The following is a 19,606-nucleotide window of genomic DNA, read 5'->3' on the forward strand; positions in this document are numbered from 1 at the left end:
AAAAGGTTAAGTCTGGCCATAAAAGGTCAGTAATAAACTAGACCTACTGTCTCCATCCTCTCTGTCTCACACAGCAGTAACCTAATCTAGTAGTCATCTTAGAACTTCCCTGTTCCTCAGATCGCTGAACATAAGCTTAAGTAGATAATTGTTCCCAGTCAATTTTTATATATTGTGTCATTTTTACCCATGCTGCAGTTTGGAGATAGAATCTGTTGAATTTAATATCAGTGTTTAATATTATGTATTTTGAGCACTTGTTGGATCTTATAATTAGTCCATGTAAACATTTTCTTTATAGTAATTTTATATACAATTTATTTATGAGTAATTTTATATCCCTCCAAATTTCAAATATATTAGTAAAACAAAGTTGTCAAAAATAATTGTTTCCTTCAAAAATGGTCCCAAAAGATTCCTTAAAAATTAAAGAGGTTGCAGTACTTTCTCCTTTCATCGCTAATTTTAAACTTTATATGTTGGAAAGAGCAAATTAATTCTCTTTTTATATGATGATAATAATCTATTTCAAATGTGATTTAACAGAGATCAAGGGTTGACCAATTCTGTTAATACTGAATTGTTATTTTAGTCAGTGCTAGACGAGATGATGGTGGAACAAACAGATCTTGTACGTTTGCGAATGGTTAGAATGTCTAATGTGCCAGACACGCTTTACATGGTCAGTAATGCCGTGCCCCAGTGCTGTCACATGATCAGCCACCAGCAGATCAGCAGTAACCAGTCCAGCCCTCCTTCAGTGGTAGCCAATGAAATTCCAGGTAAGGCATTTGTATTTAAATGAAGAATCTGATTGTGTTTTACCTTTAGATATGCTGATTTTCTCCCCACTCTCCACTACCCATTGTGCATTGTTCTTCTTAAAGAATATATACTTACAAGCTAAGTTTTGTTTTATTTTGCTTTAGCAAATGTGTACAGTTTTTCAGTTACCGTTTATTCCAGTGCTGCTCAATCTTGGCCCTCTTGACATTTAGGAATAGATTAGCCTCTTTGGGGGGAACTGTCTTGTGCATTGTAGCTTTTCACAGACTGCTGGCCTGGACTCACTGGGTGCCAGAAGCTTGAATACAAACACAACCCGTTGTGACAACCTTTTAGAAACATTTTGATGCTTCTGGACATAACTAAGTGCCCAAAGAAACAAAAATCACCTCCTGTTGAGCACCACTGATTTAGAGGAATTCTGATTTATTATCAGCATAGAATATTTTGCATTGTAAGACCCTTTGGGGATAGTATTATAAATGTAACATCTTTTTTTTTTTTTTTTTTTAAAGATTTATTTTATTTATTTATTTATTTATTTATTTATTTATTTATTTATTTATTTATGCAAGCACTGGGTACAGTCAGAAGCGCGGGAGGGTGAGAGAATTCACCAGAGCCAGAGCGGGGAGCAGAGCAGGCAGAGGGACCGAAGCACACTGCTGAGGGGAGCAGCGGGCGGCAGGAGAGGCCCGCGCGCCATGTGGGACCCTCCTCCGGTGGCCGGGGAGCAGCCGGGGATCGAACCGGTGCAGCAGAGGCTGCAGGCAGCTTCGCAACCCAGCGCTCAACCGCTGCGCCACCGGGGAGGCCCTTTTTTTTTTTTTTTTTTTTTTTTTTTAAAGATTTATTTATTTATTTATACAAGCACTGGGTACAGTCAGAGGCGCGGGAGGGTGAGAGAATTCACCAGAGCCAGAGTGGAGAGTAGAGCAGGCAGAGTGATGAAGTACACTGCTGAGGGGAGCAGCGGGCGGCAGGAGAGGTCTGCGCGCCATGTGGGAGCCTCGCCCGGTGGCCGGGGATCGAACCGGCGCTGCAGAGGCTGCAGGCAGCTTTGCAACCCAGCGCTCAACCGCTGCACCACCGGGGAGGCCCTATAAATGTAACATCTTTGAGGCTACATATGCCCCCCAAAATGTTATCACCATTAGTCCCTAGTTAATCAGTTTCCTAAGATCTGCTCTGTGAATTTTATTAGAGTGAAGGCTTTTGTCTTATGACTGAGGAAATTAACCACATACTGTTACGTCCAAAACCTTCTGAGCACTTTAACAAAAGTGTCTGGTGTCAGTTTCTAAGGTAAGAAAATCAATAGTGATCTGAGCATCAGGAATTGTATAGCTCTTGCCATGTAACACTGTAAGATTAAAAATAATAAGCCAACTGGAGGATTGCTAGAAATGATGCTATTCACTATCTGCTTTTAAATGTCTGTTCCAATTAAGGATAAATAAAAGATATAATGGTAGAATTTTTAATTAAGTGCGTACATTTTATTCTGGGACCATCTGATCAATTGTTGCCTTCTCAGATTTGGCCACTACACATTTATTTAATGTATACATTGCAAACAGACAATTATAAGCCAGAGACATCCTGTGAGGGAGGAGGAGGGAGAGGGATCAGAGGGAGGGAGGGAGGAGCACAGGGGGCTGTGGTGATGGTGCAGGGGCGCATTGGTGAAGGAAATTCTATGGGCACCACACCTGAGGGTGGGAGGCAAAGCAAACATTATGGGCACCACACCTGAGGGTGGGAGGCAAAGCAAACATTGTTTAAAAATGAACAATGAAGGCCTCCTTGGTGGTGCAAGGGGTTAAGACACAACCTGTGAAGCTATCCGCACCCACTGCAGCACCGAGTTCGATCCCCAGCCGGGGGAGCTGCCCACGTGGCGCAGCAGACCTCTCCTGTCTCCCCGCTGCTCCCCTCAGCAGTGTACTTCAGTCAGTCTGCCTGTTCTGTTCCCAAATCTGTCTCTGGTGAATCCTTTCACCCCCTCCCCCCACACCTCTGGCCTGTACCCCAGTTCTTGTATGCAGAAAGAAAAGGAGGGAGAGAGGGAGGAAAGAAGGAGTAAAAAATATATAAATAAGAAAATTAAATAAAAAATAAAAAATTAGTCAAAAAAATAAAGTATACATTATATAATAATACAAAGAAATGTTTCTGTAGCTGATGTGTGCAAATTTTGGAGCTGTGGTAATTAGCACAGTTTTTATAAGCTTGAGTTAATACAATTGAATAGCAAGAAAATTTAATCTTAGAATTGACTCTCTAAAGCCCAAAGACACTTACAGTTAAATATACTCAAAAAGATGACTTGTCTTTCCTGTTGCTTAACTAATGAGACATGGCCCTGTCTGGTGTCATCCTGATTCTTTCTTTTCTGTGCCCACCACACTAATGAAAAGCTCTGTGCCAGACTAGCGAAGATGCCTGGTTTCTTAATCCTGGTTCTGCCACTTGATTTGTGTGATTCCACAAACTGTTTGCTTCCCTGAGCTTTCATTTCCTTGTCTGTGCAGTGGGGGGTATCTCCTTTCTAAGGTGGCTGTCAAGATTTAAGGAAGTGCCGTGAGTACATGCGTGGGAGTTGCCCGGCACAAAGTAAGCATTCAACAACCCCCTTCCCAAAAGTAATAATCAATGACCACGCAATTCAGTTTGGTTCATAGGTTTGTATAGATTTGTCCCTTCTTCCCCAGCCCTTGGCCACACCCTTGTCCAGGTTCCTGTTCCTCTCTCCCGCCTTACTCCCATTCTGGCCTTTGTATCAGGGATCAGCAAACTCTTTCTGTGAAGGGCTCGATACAGCAAATATTTTAGGCTTTGTGCAGCACTTCAGCCCTGCCAATTCAGCATGGCTGATACCTAAACAAGTGGGCATGGCTGGGTGCCAGTAAAACTTGACTTATGAAAACAAGTGGCAGACGTGATTTATTATTCGATAGGCCATTCTGCCCACCCCTGCCTTACACAAGCCTCAGGGTATAGTCCCACATCATAGCTCTGACCTGTCCTTCCCCTGCACAGGCATTGCCTGTGCTGTACGGGAGACCATATAAATTCCTTACCATGACATACTGGGTCCTTCATAATCTGCCCTAACCCATCTTTCTAACCTCTCTCAATACTCTTCTTGTTTATACCTTTGAACCCTCCGTTTTATTAGCTGTACCAGCTTGTGCCAGGTTGTCTCACACTTGACATTTTGGCACGTGGCCGATCCTTCTCAGAGAGCCTTCACTGTGCTGTGCCTGCCTCTGCTCCCCTTGTTCATCAAGTCTCAGGCTTCACCCTGTGTCGGAAGCCACCCTCCCTGCCTGCAGTTGGGTTGGGAGCCCATTCCTCTGAATCCCAGAAGCTTCCTTCATGTATTTCTCTCCATAACCACTGATGGCCCTTTACTGGACTGGTTTTCTTAGTTTATGTCACTAAAACCAGAGCTCTTTGAGTACCCTAATAACTGAGCCCACTCTCCGCTGCAGTCAGGACTCAAAAAAATACTTAAATTTAAAACACTGTGTTTAAAGGACTTACAAAATATCCTGAGATTCAGAGGGAATATATGTAAGGAAAATCTTATTTCAGCTAGTACTAACCTAATACAGCTTAGGAGTTCTTTGGGATGATCAAGAGCCATTTGGGCACAGTGAAATTTTCCTACCTTGACAAATAACCGGAAGTATATAAATGAGTGTGGTGCCAGGAAGCTAAAGTATCTGCAAGAAATGTGTAAGAAAACACATGCTTTTTCCCCTGTGCGCAGTGGACGTCTTTTGTGTACTCAGGTATTTTGCCTCCACACTTTTTTTCTTCCCGCAGTTCCTCGTCTCCTCATTATGAAAGACATGGTGAGACGCCTGCAGGAACTCCGACACACCGAGCAGGTGCAGAGAGCCTACGCTCTGAACTGCGGTGAAGGGGCCACCGTCAGCTATGAAATTCAGATTCGAGTGCTGAGAGAGTTTGGTCTCGCAGATGCTGCTGCAGAGCTCTTGCAGGTAAGAAAAGCTTTCCATTATTTAAATAGGGGACCTTAATCTTGATCATCGCACAGGCGATATTTCAGTCCTCCCAAGGAGCCCTCTGAGCGCGTACTTAACCCTTGCACAGCCTCTGGCTTCTCGGATCACCTGAAAGTGTCCATTCCTTCTCCCCACCCTTCCCATGAGAGCTGGGTCTCTTCTGGCTCAGCTGCTGGTCAGCTAGTAGGCTTTGAGCAAGTCACCTAGTGACTCTGGAGCGTCAGTCAGCTCCCTTACCTGTAAATGGATTATTGTGGAGGTAAGAGTTGCTGAATATAACTCACAACAGCTGTGTCCCTTGCCAGTGGTGATGCTGAAGTTCATGGTGTGTGTGCCCAAGAGGGTAAAAGAGAAAATATAAAATCCTGCCCCTCCATGCCTTTCTTTCTTCCCTGGTCTGGTGGCTGCATTTCCAGGTTGGCCTACTAATACTACTTCCAGGTGCACGTCTCCTTCCCCTTATTTCAAGAAATTTTGGCTGTGGTTTTAAATCCTGTGAGCTTAAAAATCAAGGAATGAGTGGTTTTTTTAGCTAGCGGAAAAAAATAAAACCACATTTCCAGTAATTATTAGGTACATAATGCAATAAATAGCATTGGTTTTGAAACAGAGGTAGAAAGTACAAAGTACTCTGCTCACAGCCACTAAATCAGACCCTAAAATAAATATTTCATCTCGTTGAGTGATTGAAGTGTTTTCTTGTCGCTTCAACACCCACACCATTAGCCTGAGAGCTGCACTGGTTGTAGGAAGAAGGCCATTTGTGGGTCTCTGATGTTCAGTTTTGCTAGGATTTCCATCCCTAAAATGGTCTTATTTTCTACTTATTTCTGTTCTCTTTGCCATTCTGAACTGTATCTTAAATTTTATTAAAGTTTTGTAATTTAAGTATTGCCAATAATGTTTACTAAAATGTTAATCAAATGGTTATCTGTAATAGGTAGGGAATCATATTTTCCTTTTATTTCAGACAAAGAATGAACACATGCTTTGTCAGAGAACTCTGGGAGGATGCCATTACGTGCTTTTTTCCTCCTTTGGTGTTTAATGGTAATTTAATTTTCTTAACAAAGGTTAGGTTTATTATTACTATTATTATTATTTGCATTAACATGTAATCTCTTGCAAGAGATTATTGACCTGCTTGCTGGAATATTCAGGTAAGTGCTCTCTGTGATGGCGCCCTCAGGCAATGTAGACTGCACGCTGCCCTAGTGCACTGTTATCAAGGTCATTTTTTCTTGGTATGGTTTGCTTTCTGCTCCTGCTGAATGTGGTTTTCTTCAGGACTCATTTAACTCAGCCTGTGAATTTCCATCTAGGAAATCTTAACAATTACCTTTTTTGCTTTTAATCCTAGAATCCTCACAAGTTCTTTCCTGATGAACGCTTTGGGGATGAAAGTCCGCTCTTGACAATGAGACAGTCTGGGAGATGTCGAGTTAACAGTACCCCTACTGCGGAAACCATGTTTACAGATCTGGACTCTTTTGTGGCCTTCCATCCACCCTTGCCGCCTCCACCACCTCCATACCACCCCCCAGCTACTCCAATCCACAATCAGCTCAAAGCAGGCTGGAAACAGAGACCTCCCAATCAGCATCCTTCACGTTCGTTTTCTTATCCCTGCAATCACTCGCTGTTTCACTCCAGAACCGCTCCTAAAGCTGGCCCCCCTCCCGTCTATCTGCCAGGTGTTAAAGCAGCAGCACCTGATTGTACCAACACCACAGGCCTGGGGAGACAGACGGTAGCTGCTGCTGCCGCTGCCGCTGCCTCCACAGCAGCAGCAGTTGAGAAACAAGTGGTAGGTTGGAACTTCAATAACTTACCTAAAATAAAAAGTTGGTGGAATGTTAGAAGTGAGTCCCTGGCCCCAGGAGCCCTGCTGGACTCAGCAGTGCCCAGAAGTTACTAACAAGCTGAGGCATGGACCTGAGGGACATGGAAAGAGAAAGAAATGCCTGGTGTAGGTGAATGCGGAAGGACAGGGAAGAGAGACTAGAGAGACTAGAGGTGTACTTGGTGCGAGAAGTTAAGTGTCTTACCTGTAAGTTTATTCACAGGTTTTGGGGAAAGGCAAGGTCACTGGATGACACCAGTTTCATAATGTTCTACTCAAGCTCATGTCTAGGAGCTCTTCCTGACTTCAGTTCAGTTCTCCCAAATGCTTTGAATGGCAGGTTACTTGGAACTGAGAATAACAGTCGGAACAAGAAGGGAGGAGACAACCCCATTCAAAAAATGGGCTGAGGGACCTCCATGGTGGCGCAAGGGGTTAAGTACCACACTATGAAGCAATCCGCAGCCTCTGCAGCACGAGTTCGATCCCCAGCCAGGGAGCAACCCACATGGCGCGGCTGACCTCTCCTGTCTCCCTCGCTGCTCCCCTCAGCAGTGTGTTTCAGGCAGGCAGTCTGTCTGTTCTGTTCCCCACTCTGTCTCTGGTGAATCCTCTCACCCCCCACATATCTGGCCCGTACCCCAGCTCTTGTATGCATAAATAAATAAATCGTAAAAAAAAAAATGGGGGCCTACCTGGTGGTGCAGCAGTTGAGCGCTGGGTTGGGAGGCTGCCCGCAGCCTCTGCAGCACCTGTTCGATCCCCGGCCGCAGAGTGAGGGTCCCACATGTTGCACAGACCTCTCCTGCCGCCCACTGCTCCCCTCAGCAGTGTATTTCGTCACTCTGCCTGCTCTGCTCTCCATTCTGGCTCTGGTGAATTCTCTCACCCTCCCACGCTTCTGACTGTATCCAGTGCTTGTGTAAATAAATAAATAAATCTTTAAAAAAAAAAATAAAAGGGGCTGAAAAGTGGTCCTCATTCATGTCCCTGCTCTGGCAGGCTGCCCATCAAAGCCCTCTGACTGGGCACAGTAGCAAGTATGAGCAGCTGGTAAATGAAGGGAGAATTCTTTGCTTTATTTTGCATTGCGTTAGGGATTGAATTTTGTTTTATATAATATAAATTACAATACATTGGGGCAGGATGTCATAAAAGTCCTCCTCAGTTACATGCCATTAGTAACATTCATTATAGAGGAAAACAAAAGATTCAGGAAATCTTCATTAAAATATGATTTGAAATCTATGGACTATAGTAGACCTTGGTGTGGTTCAAATTGTGACCTTTGCTTTCTATACCTCCTTCCCTGCTCTCCCCGCTGCCCACCCCCACCTCCCAAAAAAGAAACAGCAAAGGTTGATAGTGTTTGATAAACCAAACCTCCATCCTATTAGCCCTGGGCTCTACAATTCAAAAGATTTTGTTTTATATTTTAAATAAAACTCTTAATTTAAAAAAAAAAAAAATTTGTGTAGAAGAGCTGGGGTGTAGGCCAGAGATGCAGGAGGTGAGAGCATTCACCAGAGACAGAGTGGGGAGTAGAACAGGCAGACTGACTGAAATCCACTGCTGAGGGGAGCAGCAGGCGAGGCAGGAGAGGTCAGCTGTGCCACATATGGGTCAGCTCCCTGGCTGGGGATCGAATTCAGTGGTTATAGTGCTGAGATTTAACCCCCAGGCCACCAGGGAGACCCCTTAAATAAAACTCTTAAGAGGTATTTGAATGCTCATTGCAATCTTGATTGCAATTGGAAACAACCTTAATATGTAACAGTGGGAGAATGGTTAATTAAGTCATGTCTCATTGATCCAGTGGGATATTACAGTGATTTAACTGGTAATGTCAAAGAAAATTTAGTTACCAAATTTTATATGCATTACATTTTATTAAAATGAGTAATATTGTGCAAAGGGAAAAAAAGGTCAGAAAAATACCTTGAAAAGCTAAAGGTGGGGGGGCTCTGCCTTTGTTTTCTATATTTTTATCATTTTTACAAATAAGCATGGATTACTTTTCTAATGAGACAAAGGCGATGAACATCATTCTTACAAAGAGGAACTTGTGGGCCTTTTGTTTTTTAATCCCCCTGCTTCTGTATCTGTTTGCAGTGTACGCAACCTGTGCTCAATGATCTAATGCCAGACATCGCCATGGGCGTGTCCACACTGTCCCTCAAGGACAGGATGCTTCCAGAACTTGCTGTCGATACAGAATTAAGCCAGTCAGCTTCTGAAGTAGGACCGGGGCCTCCCCAGCATCTATCATGTATTCCACAGAGACATATACACACTTCTCGAAAGAAACACATGCTAGAGCAAAAAACAGATGCTCGTGAAAATCAGCAGGAATATCCAGACTTCTATGACTTCTCAAATGCTGCTTGCAGACCTTCTACTCCAGCTCCTGGCCGACACACCCCTTCCCCTTCACATGGTGGGTATCTTGGTCCCGACTTGTATAGCCACAATAAGGCATCACCAGGTGGCTTAAAGTCAGCCTACCAGACCTCTCCTAAAAAGCAGGAAGAAGGTAGGAGAGAGTATCCACTTTCCCCGGACGGGCATATGCACAGGCAGAAGAATGAGCCGATACACCTCGATGTCGTTGAGCAACCTCCGCAGCGGGCAGACTTTCCTTCGGCAGCCCCAGACAGTGCTGGCAGCGGTCCAGCCCATGTCCGGGGACGAACAGCAGTAGAAACGGACTTGACTTTTGGGCTGACTTCTAGCAGACCTTCACATTCTGCATGTAGCTCTGAAGCTCCAGAGGAGAGATCCGGGAGAAGAATGGCAGACAGCGAGTCTCTGGGCCACGGAACTCAGCGAAACGCAGAGCTGGAACGGGAAGATTCGATGAGCAGAGGAAGGAGGTCACCGAACAAGCCCGACTTCCTCTACAAAAAGTCCGCCCTCTGAGAGCAACCTCCACGTCGTCTGTGCCTGAGATGTGAAACATCCCATTTCCTGATGTGACCCGACAACTTAGAGACCAGCCTATCGATGCCAGCGGATAACTTAGTCTCACGTTATTTTATTCCAGTTTTTGTATATACATGTTTATTAGACGTGGCATGCTAAGAGGGTTGTTTTGAATGCTGCATCTGTTTTGTGTTTGAACAATTGTGTGGGGAAGCAATTTTTAAGAGCAAGCAGGCTGGCACTTTTTTTTCTCTTAACAAATGATGGAATTTTTTTGCACTTGTACTTTTATTTTATCTGTATTGATTTTATATCAGTATGTTAAACACTTTATTGCCACATTGAAAGGACTGTATTTTCATACTTTTTTGCATTTTACCTTTCATCTCCCAGTTTCCAAGTGCATTGAACTGCACACCAAGATGTATTTTCTTACGAAATAGTTCTGTGTTTATTTTTAATTATAGAAATTCCAAAGAACAGCACATCAAAATGCTCCTCTCTTTTCAGTCACTGTTTTAGTTCAGAAATCTTCCCTGCTCAACCTCCATAATCCACTGTCATTTTTTAAAATAAGTCTTGGGGGCTGGTCTTGGGGCTGGTCTTCATTCCTCCAGCGGGAGCCCCTTCAGGATCCTGAAGTTTTCTAGTTCGGTAAACAGCAGAAAGGAGTAAAGCCTTTTGTACCCAGGCTCCAGCTGCTGCTTTGCTCACAGCATGGACGCTGCCAGAATAACTGCAGGTTCTGGAGTCATAAAGCAGCGGAAGTCTGGAAGTAACTTCGGGGTGAGACTGCGGGATTTCGGATTCTGAGCGTCCCTCTCGGCTGAGCGGGCAATGACTGCTTGCTGCCTTCAGTTGTCTTGCTCTCTGTGGGGAAAAAACACAAAAACAAAAAGGGCTTCAGTCTTCCGGATGTCGTTTGGTGTTCGTAAGCATATGTTTTCTTTTAAGTGTTTTTCAGTGCGTCTGGATTTTGGTGTCCCATAAACAGTTGTTGCGTAATGCATAATGCTTTGTCACCAGAAAAGAAAGAGGAATTTTTTTTTTTTTTTTTTTTTTTGCAGTGAAACACTACATGTCCTACTTGAACTCCACTGGGGACGCTGGTTTGGGATTCCGCTAAACCACTGAGCACATGGGATCTTTAGGATTCTCTCCCTTGGAAGGGCAATGTGTGAGCTAAGGACTGTTTCTTCCTTACTCTCCAATGTAAATATATTTAGTATTTGAGTTTTTTAATCACTTCAACATTATTTGAGCACTCACTTTGTATTTTTACACACGCATACACACACAATCGTAGCACTTAGAAGAAAAGAGGCTTTCTGAACATTCCCTCACGTGAAGGCTGTTCGGGGGCCTCTTTCCTATGTATGTGTGTGTGTGTATATATATATGTAAGCCTATATAGATAACTAGGAATCACTCACACTCACTCTAAAAACTATGCAGGGCTAGGCAGCCTTTACAAGCTACCATATAAATGAATTACATGCACTTTTAAGTAAATAGGTTTCTATTGGGTGTCAACAACTCTGATTTCTCCTGAAACTGTAGTTTCTCTTACAGACTTTTCCTACTTTACCCTGTGGATATACACTCAGGAATAATCTGATATTTTAAAAAATCCTAACAGTAATAGTCTCGAAGATGGGAGGCACGTCGGGCGCCCACCGACCCGCCCCTGCTCACGGTCGGCGCAGAGCGAGCCGGCGCGCGCCGGGCCCCACTGCAGAGCCAGCACTAATCTACTGTAAGTCGGCTGCGCGTCACCTTGGAGGCTCCTTTTTTTTAAAGATAGAACAACATAGGATTCTTGTTTTTTAGGAAGTTTAACTCTTGTAATAGAGGATGGTGTCTTTTAAAGCCAATCTCAGTCTGTCTCTTCAGAAGCAAAAGTTGTTCATTCCGCCATATTGCTTCGTGTGTGTGCGTGTGTGTGTGTCTTGCTACACACTGCTGATGAGCGTTATTTGGATCCAATTTTAAATTTCTGTTCTGAATTCAGCCGAGGCTGCAAATAAGACTGGGCAGAGTTAGTTCGGGCGGGAAAGTACTTTCTCATCTTTGACCTGTTTTTTAAAAACTGCAGCGCAGAGCCTTGATGCCACACACTCACTTTTCTGAAAGTTTATTAAATATTCTTTCATATCCCCAGGATGTAATTGTAAAATAAGTGGCCACTATTCATAGCTTTATTTTATTTATGAAGGTATGACTTACTCTGTTACCTGGCTAACTGCGTGTAGAGAAACTGCTTTACTCCACAGCAGTGTGGACTGATGGCACCTGCAGAAGGTAAAGGGACGTGGTTGTGTGTGTCTGTGAAGGGTGGTGAATAGGGCAGGTGGCCTTTGAACCCATCTATTCAATCTCTTTTAATGCTTATTACTAAGCATTAAAGTCTTTTCATCTTTTGATGCTGTACTAAGATAAATGTGAAGTCTACGTAAGACTGTTCTCAGAAAAAAAATGTATATATAGGTATACCATCAAATTTAGGCCCCAGGAACTGGCATTTTACTTGGCATGGAAATGTCACGAGAACCAAATCTCAAAACACCAGATCTCCTCTTGAGGCCACAGACAATCAGGCCGCAGACAATCCACCTTCGGTGCCCTCTGTGTCGGGGTCGGAGAATTCCCATGTAGATCCAGGAGCGGAAAATGAAGAGCCACCTTTCTTCACGATGCTCTTGGTCTGTTCCTTATATTTTTGTGATTTTGGTGACTGTTGTAAGTTCAAAGTCACCTGTGGCCCCTAAGGGGGAGAAAGTAGCAGCATGAAAAACAAAGGTTACTCCTGAGTAGTAGTTTTCCGTGTATCATACCCCTGGAGCTTTTTCTAGCCACGCGTCCCTAGACCCCAACTCTCCTGACATTTTGATAACCAGTTAAATTTTAAGGGTTTTCAATGAGTTCTTTTATATTTAACTCTACAAAGAACTCAGTGACACTTTGTTTTGTTTTGTTTTTGTTTTTGTTTTTGTTTTTTTTGCTTCCTCAGAAACTTACAACAATTGCTGTCTTTTATAGAATTTGTTTTTGACTTGTTCAAGTTCTAGCAATAGGCAGGACTTGTCCATTGGAACTGAGGTGGTGATTCGGAGTACGAAGGGCTGAGGGATGCAGCAGCAGCAGGGGACACACGGTGACCTCTGTCAGGCTCTTGAGTGAAGGATTAGCATTCTCAGTAACTACTCCGCAAAATACATTTTTCATAATGTTTAATCTGCCCTGTAGGGAAAATGTGTTTCATGAAACACATGTAAGATACTCATTTTGCAATTCTAAGGCATTCATGTTTCCAGCTAAGAACTCACGTTAAAGGGATACGTTTATTTGACTTTTTAAAAAATTGAGTTGACTTTCAAGTTTCTGCTGAAAATTACTGTTAAAATAGCAGTGATGGGTGCTATTCCCGGTTCTGCAATGGTTTACTTTGTCTACTAAGAATTTACTTTGAAACCTCATTATAGATCATCTTACTAAAAGAATTACCACACACACCGCTAAAAGGTATTTTACTGTTTTCCATTAACACTCATGTGAACAATGTTTTATGAAATGTTGTCTTTTCGTCTGATTGCAGTAGCTGTCATGTAATTGTTGTGTTGGCAAGTCTTTTGATTTTTTTTTCCTCTAAAAAACCCAAAACTGTGTGTCAATCTTCCATATTCTGAATATTATAATGCTGTGGCTGTTTCTGTAGAACGATGACTTGCACGTGTGTGTCTTGAAAATAACCTCGTGTTCGCGTGCTCATGTGGGTTCTGTCTCAGAGGCGAGCTCGGGCGCTCTGGACGCTTCGTTGTGCCCCACACCAGCTGCGCACCTGGGTTCCACGGGCAGGCGGCCCCAGCAGCCTGCCCTGAGACGGGGCGGCTGAAAGACAAAGATTCCCCACTCCATGTGCTGTTTCTGTGCCACAGCTTTACTTCCAAGAGGTGGTATCTTCTCCAACACTGCATTTCTTGTGGTTGTGCTGTTACTGGTATAAAGTCAAGTGCCTTCAATGCTAAAGGCTCAGAAATTTTTCTTAAACTGATTTCCTGTCCTATGCAAGTGTTTTCTACAACCTGCATAACTAGTACTTTGTAAAACTTGTTTACGCTTCAATTGTACATAGTGTTTTTTAAAGAAATATATAGTATTTTTATTTAGGTACCTCCAGACTTGAATTGGTCCGTGTGAAGCATTGTAAAACGATACGTTCTCTTATGAGTATCATCACGGTTGTACAAAGGTTTTCACTGGTTCTATTTTTCTACTGTTACTGATGAGCATGTACCACTGACTATCCCGCACATAGTTGGCATTTCAAATAAACGGCTTGTATAGAACCTGCTGAGTTGGAGAGTCTGTTCTGGCAGTGTGGCCGGCTCCCCTGCCGCGACGCTCCTGGGCCGGCCTGGGAGGACTGACTAGGCGAAGCTGCCCCCTTCCTAGGATGTCAGTTAATCACGGGCTTTCAATTATTTTTGTTTTCTAGGAAGATCTGTGTTTTCATTTGAATCCTCTTTTTCTATCATTTCACTGGGCATTTGTGAAAGACTTCAAGTTACACATTGGTGCAGAAAGCCTCCAGAGGCAGCTCAGCGCTCTGCCCGCGAAGACTCGAGACTCGTCTCCCGGAACATTCCAGACAGTGGCTCCGAGTGGCCGGTGGCTCCAAGTGTCAAGAGACTGGCTGAGGCTGAGCTTTTTTTCTTTTTCAAATTCAAGCTCATTTAACATTTTTCAATTTGAAAGGGAAGTGGAATTGATCTAGAGTGTAGGTTTCTGAAAAAATATTTTTCTAATTTCCAATTTTAAAAGTTGCTATCAAATAGCTCTTTAAATTTTTAATCATCTCACCAAATAAGTTCCCTAACGTCTTGCCCTTCATGCCTCCCTGAGAATTCTCTATTTTGTAACCATCTTCAGTTAAACTGTGGAATATCAAAATACAATCTAAGGTGCTTGTGGGTGAGCCTCTTGCAAAGCTGAGAGAAAACTTGGGGAAATTTTCTGTACCGTGGGTCCGCCCCAGAAGGTGGGTGCAGCCTGGCTTCCATGGCCAGTCTGGGCCTCCCCTCTCCTTGTGCAGGGATGCATGTTTCTTGAGTCCATTCTTCCAAGAGCCTGGAAATACGAAGCAGCAGACAGCAGTTTACCTGTTTGCAAGGTTTTTTGTTTTTTTTTGAAGAGTGATTTATTTATGCACACAAGAGCTGGGGTACAGGCCAGAGGTGTGGGGGGTGAGAGGATTCACCAGAGACAGAGTGGGGAGCAGAACAGGCAGACTGACTGAAACACACTGCTGAGGGGAGCAGCGGGGAGACAGGAGAGGTCCCCTGCGCCATGTGGATATCTCCCCGGCTGGGGATTGAACTCGTGCTGCAGAGGCTGCAGACAGCTTCATAGGTTGCGTCTTAACCCCTTGTGCCACCAGGGAGGCCCCACCAGGACTTTCAACTCAAGCTGGAAATGACTTGTATCCTAGAGCAGTGAAGGGCAGTGGGAGGGCACAGCTGAGGAATGAGTGGGAGGGTTCAGTGCCACGCACATTTATTATTTTATTTTCCTCTTTAATCAATGAATTAGGTACTATTTCTTTTATTCCTCCATTTTACAAATGAGAAACCCAAAGCATAGAGATACAAGTAACTTGGTCACACAGCTGATAAGTGGGCAGAGCCTGGGCTCAAAGGCAGCCCCTGGCAGCAGAGCCCATGTTCTGGGTCACAGCATTGTGCCGCAGAGGGCAGGGCTCCAGGCGGGGGTGGGAGCAGGGGTGAGGGAGGAAGTGTGGCCTTCATCCGTCCTGCAACACATCCCGTAAGTTACCAGCTGCCTGCCAGGCACCACCGGGCTGAGGGGACAGGAATGGACAGACAGGCACAGTCCCACCCGTGACAATTTTAGGGTCTCCAGGAAGAAGAGACAGAATGACAGGTGTGCTGGGATCTCACTGGTCCCGGGACTGGGAAGACGCCCTGTGGAAGTGACCTTCAGAGCACAGGGGATGGGAGAGGCAGGACCGCTGAGCGAGGAAGGGAGGGCTTCCAGGTGGGCTTCCAGGAAGAGGCAGAGCCCGAGCTGGGCTGAGCGCTGTGGCAGAGAGCTCGGTTGGCTGATGTTGTCATAGGAAGGACATGTCCCGTGAGAAAGATCTAGTCAGATCCAGGCCTGTGGGGCTTCGGGCAAGTCACCTGACACTCAGGCCCTTATCCTTACTGAGCTCTGACTATGACGTATTTTATTTCATAATCCTCATCGCCTGAGGAGTAGGTCATCCTCCGGTGAAGGAAATCCTCAACACCCACCTCCCAGGGCTGCCATGAGGTTCTGCAGGCGCCTGTTGACCTTGGCACTCTCCCTGAAACCCCCCCCCCCTTTAAGCTTGTCTAGTTACATAAACATCCTCCGTTTCTAGAATCTTCCATCAGTTGTACCAAACATTCCACCCAGCCCCGTGCTATGACCCAACTAAAAGCGTGTACCTCCCATCGCCCCACCTTCCGACAAGTCCATCGGCTCCCTGAGAATTCTCCAGTTAGTCCATCCTGCTCCTCCCCACCTCCCTTCTCCCCTTTGAGGAAGGAGGGTGCCCCCCATTCCGTCAGACCTCGCGAGTCTTCACTCTGGACTCTCTGGCCTTCCCTTGCGGCCTCTGCTTCTCTTTGCCGCCCGCTGTCTCTGCTCTCGTCCTGCTGCCCTCTCGGGCGTCCCCGTGACACGCCCTCCTGAGCCCCGGCTCCAGCCCCGGGCACCCACTTGTGCGTGCCCACACCCTACCCCGGGGCCACCCGCAAGCAGGTGTGGGCCCGCAGGGGTCCCTCATTAATGCCAATGGCGGGAGGGCGGGAAAGCCTGATGGTTTTTCACTTTCCCTGCACCGCTGCGCTGTCTCCTCCCCAGGCCCAGCCCCGTTAGCCTCCCTCCGCCTCACAGGAACAGGACACTCCCGCAGCCCGGGCTGCAACCCACACCCTCAACTGCATCCTCTCCCCTCCCCCCCAACCCCCCCATAGTAGAAGGAGGTTTGACCCTCCTTCCTTCAGACCCCCTTGCTCTGGAGTCCATCTGCCCGGCTGGTGAGCTCTCTTGCTCCGGCGGCGGCTCTTGTAACCCACGCTCCCTGGACCCGTGTCCCCAGCCCATGCTCCTCCCTCCCCGCCCCTCCCCGCCCCTCCCTCCTGCAACCTGCTCCCCAAGGCGGTGCAGGTCCAGGCTCTCGAGTGTCCTCTACCAACCGGGGAACCAAGCAGATGGGCGCTGCCGGCCTGTCCCGCCGGGCCGGGTGCCCAATCCTGGCGTCCGTGCCGGGCGCCCGCAGAGAGCCACATCCCCCAGGTCTGCTTCCTCAGAAATAAAATGGGGAGGAGAGGCCGAAACATGTCTGCCTTACGTCTGCGTCTTATTTCTCAGTTGCTTTAGAACTTTCAGATCTCAGCAGATGCTTTTCATCTTACCTGGCAGCACGACACCCCTGGTTTCTGGGATGCCCCCCACCGGGTCTCGTGACACCCACGCTTCTGTAGCATGGCCCCTGGGTCTCCTGACCCCCGGCTCCTGTAACACACCCGGGGTCCTGACACCTTCCCGGCTGCCTCCTGGCTTGTCCTGGCAGCTTTTCTCGCACTCTTCACACGCCTCCTGGTGAGGAAGTCGCTCACTCGTGCCCCAATGGCTTCAATTACCCGGGGTGCCGATACCTCCAAGGCAGCCCAGCCTTGACCCCTGGACCTCAGACCCCTTGGCAGCACTCATCTCAGATGCCCAGCCAGTACCCCCACCCCCCCAGCGCTTCCCACTTCCTCCCGAACTCCTGCCAATTCCAAAACCTCAGCCTGCAGCTGGAGGTGGCCAGCCTCCTGCATTAGCCACCAGCAGACGCTGTGCTCTCCCTTGGGCCCCGCAGGCTTAGATGGGCCCCACAGCCCTGTGTCTGGCTCACCACGAGCCCCAGGAAGCCCACGGCCTCCCAGCCATCATGGTGGGACCCCAGCCCCCAGCAGGTCCCCTCCTTGGTGTCATGAGTCACTGGCATTAAAAATGTAATTATTCTTGAGGGAGGGGAGTGGCTTCAAGTTGGAAGTTGTCCCTAAAGATGTTGATGTTAGGGCCTCCCTGGTGGCGTGGAGGTTAAGTCTCAGCGCAATCACCACTGTGGCCTGCGTTCAATCCCCGGCCAGGGAGCTGACCCACCTATGGCGAGGCAGACCTCTCCTATAACCCACCTATATAAACTAAATTTATTTATACATACAAGAACTGGGGTGCAGGCCAGAGGTGCGGGGGGTGGTAAGAGGCTCCACCAGAGACAGAGTGGGGAGCAGAACGGGCAGATCCACTGAAACCCACTGCTGGGGGGAGCAGCGGGAGACAGGAGAGGTCTGCTGCGCCGTGTGGGTAGCTCCCTGGCCGGGCATAGAACTCATGTGCAGAGGCTGCAGACAGCTTCATAGGCTGCATCTTAACCCCTTGTGCCACCGGGAGGCCCTATATTAACTAAATTTAAACCTGTTTGTTCATACCGTTCTCAAAGAGTAAAATCTGTCAGAGTGCTCCCGGGTTTGGGTCTTCTCTTTGAGTATCTAATAACCCGGATGGAGACGTCACTCTCATCAGGGTGACTTGAGATCATGCACTGCACCTGTGAGCCCTCCCCCGGCACACGGAGCCCGGGCGGCCCCATCACGGGCAGCATCGCCAGGTCTCAGCACTTTGACAATGGTCTGGAACGACAGACCCCGACCTCGCAGAATTTAGGGTTTGCTAGGAAGGACAGCGAGTGAGCAAGTAGCCTCACAAGTAGGCCATGACTGGCGATGCGCTGCCGCAAAGTGAAGGAGCCTTTTGAGCATTAGCCACGTCTAAGTCAAGGGCTTTCCAGGCATAATGAAGAGGTCACTGTGGGGAGGGGATGCCGGGCGGGTGAGCCGCAGCTGGCAGCACTTCACCTGCCAGTGGACTGAGAAGAGGAGCCTGGAATGAAACCAGTGACTAGCGCTGGCTCTGAAGCTTGTGAATGAGCTGTGTGCGCGCGCATGTATCACTCTCAAGTGGCTCCTTTGTCCCCTGGGGCCACCCCCTCTTATCTAGAGCTCCAGGACTTCTAACTGGGGCGACCTGGGGGAGCAGAGGGGCCTGCAGGGTGCCGTGAGCCAGGCATGGTGGCCTCCATGGGTCTCAGCTGAGCTGCAAGAGAGCATAACGACAGGCAGAGACCACTGCTCGCTCACCCCCCCAGCCCGGCCCCCAGGTCACAGAGACCGGACCGCCAGAGCACCAGGGGGCGCGCGGTACCCGCCCCCCCAACACTGCTGGGGCAAACCTGAAAAAGCAGTTGTTGCTTGCGGTGCCGGTTAATCTTGCGTTCACTTGACTGGGCTCTGGGCATCCAGGTATTTGACTAAAGGCTCTTCTGGTTGTGGATCCTCTGAGGGTGTCTGGGTTAGCCTGGAACAGCAGATGCCCCGCCCCTGCAGTGACTCGGGGGGAGGAAGCGCTGACGAGAGCACCAAGGCAGAGGAAGGACGAATTTACGACCCGCCAGCCTGGGCTGGAACAGTCGTCTCCTGAGCTAGAGCCAAGACAGAGACACGGGGCGCTGACCCTTGGGCCCCAGGCTTGGGCCGCGACCACCCCGCAGGCCTTCCTGGGCCTCCGGCTTGCAGACGGCGGCCTGTGGGGCATCTCAGCCTCCATGACACATACATCCCTGCACGTAAATCCTGGGAGAGGCCTAAGACACCAGAGAACTTTTCAAATATATACACACACATATGGAGCAGAGAGGCAGAAAGATGAACAATGCCGGGTCTGTTTCTCTGGCGAAAGTGGTAGAACCTTCAGTGTGAAAGTTCTCACGGAACTTCACAGGGTCGGGTAAGCGAATTAATCGGCTTTTTCCCCCACTAGCCTCTGTGGTTATCACCTGCGGCCTTGATGGTGTTGACGCAGAAGGCAGTTGGGAGTGTGGGTGTGGGGCACGCGTGCCTGATTGTGGACACCTGGCGCACGGGTG

At 47.3% G+C, this 19,606-nt stretch overlaps 1 protein-coding gene across 2 annotated transcripts in view; it reads left to right on the forward strand.

Moving 5' to 3' along the window:
• BTBD7 (BTB domain containing 7) overlaps nt 1–13,948 on the forward strand; it is a 79,328-nt gene extending 65,380 nt beyond the window's left edge. For both annotated transcript variants that reach the window (XM_037504006.2, XM_054692794.1), the window contains 4 exons: nt 593–782; nt 4,621–4,799; nt 6,184–6,630; nt 8,779–13,948. In XM_037504006.2, the coding sequence (XP_037359903.1) occupies nt 593–782; nt 4,621–4,799; nt 6,184–6,630; nt 8,779–9,585 (1,623 nt within the window). In that variant the 3' untranslated portion in view covers nt 9,586–13,948. The remainder of the gene's footprint in view (nt 1–592; nt 783–4,620; nt 4,800–6,183; nt 6,631–8,778) is intronic.
• Nucleotides 13,949–19,606: the final 5,658 nt, after the last annotated feature.

The sequence above is a fragment of the Talpa occidentalis genome, unplaced genomic scaffold, assembly GCF_014898055.3.
Source record: "Talpa occidentalis isolate TD23 unplaced genomic scaffold, MPIMG_talOcc4v2.1 talOcc4.11, whole genome shotgun sequence".
NCBI classification, from domain to species: domain Eukaryota; kingdom Metazoa; phylum Chordata; class Mammalia; order Eulipotyphla; family Talpidae; genus Talpa; species Talpa occidentalis.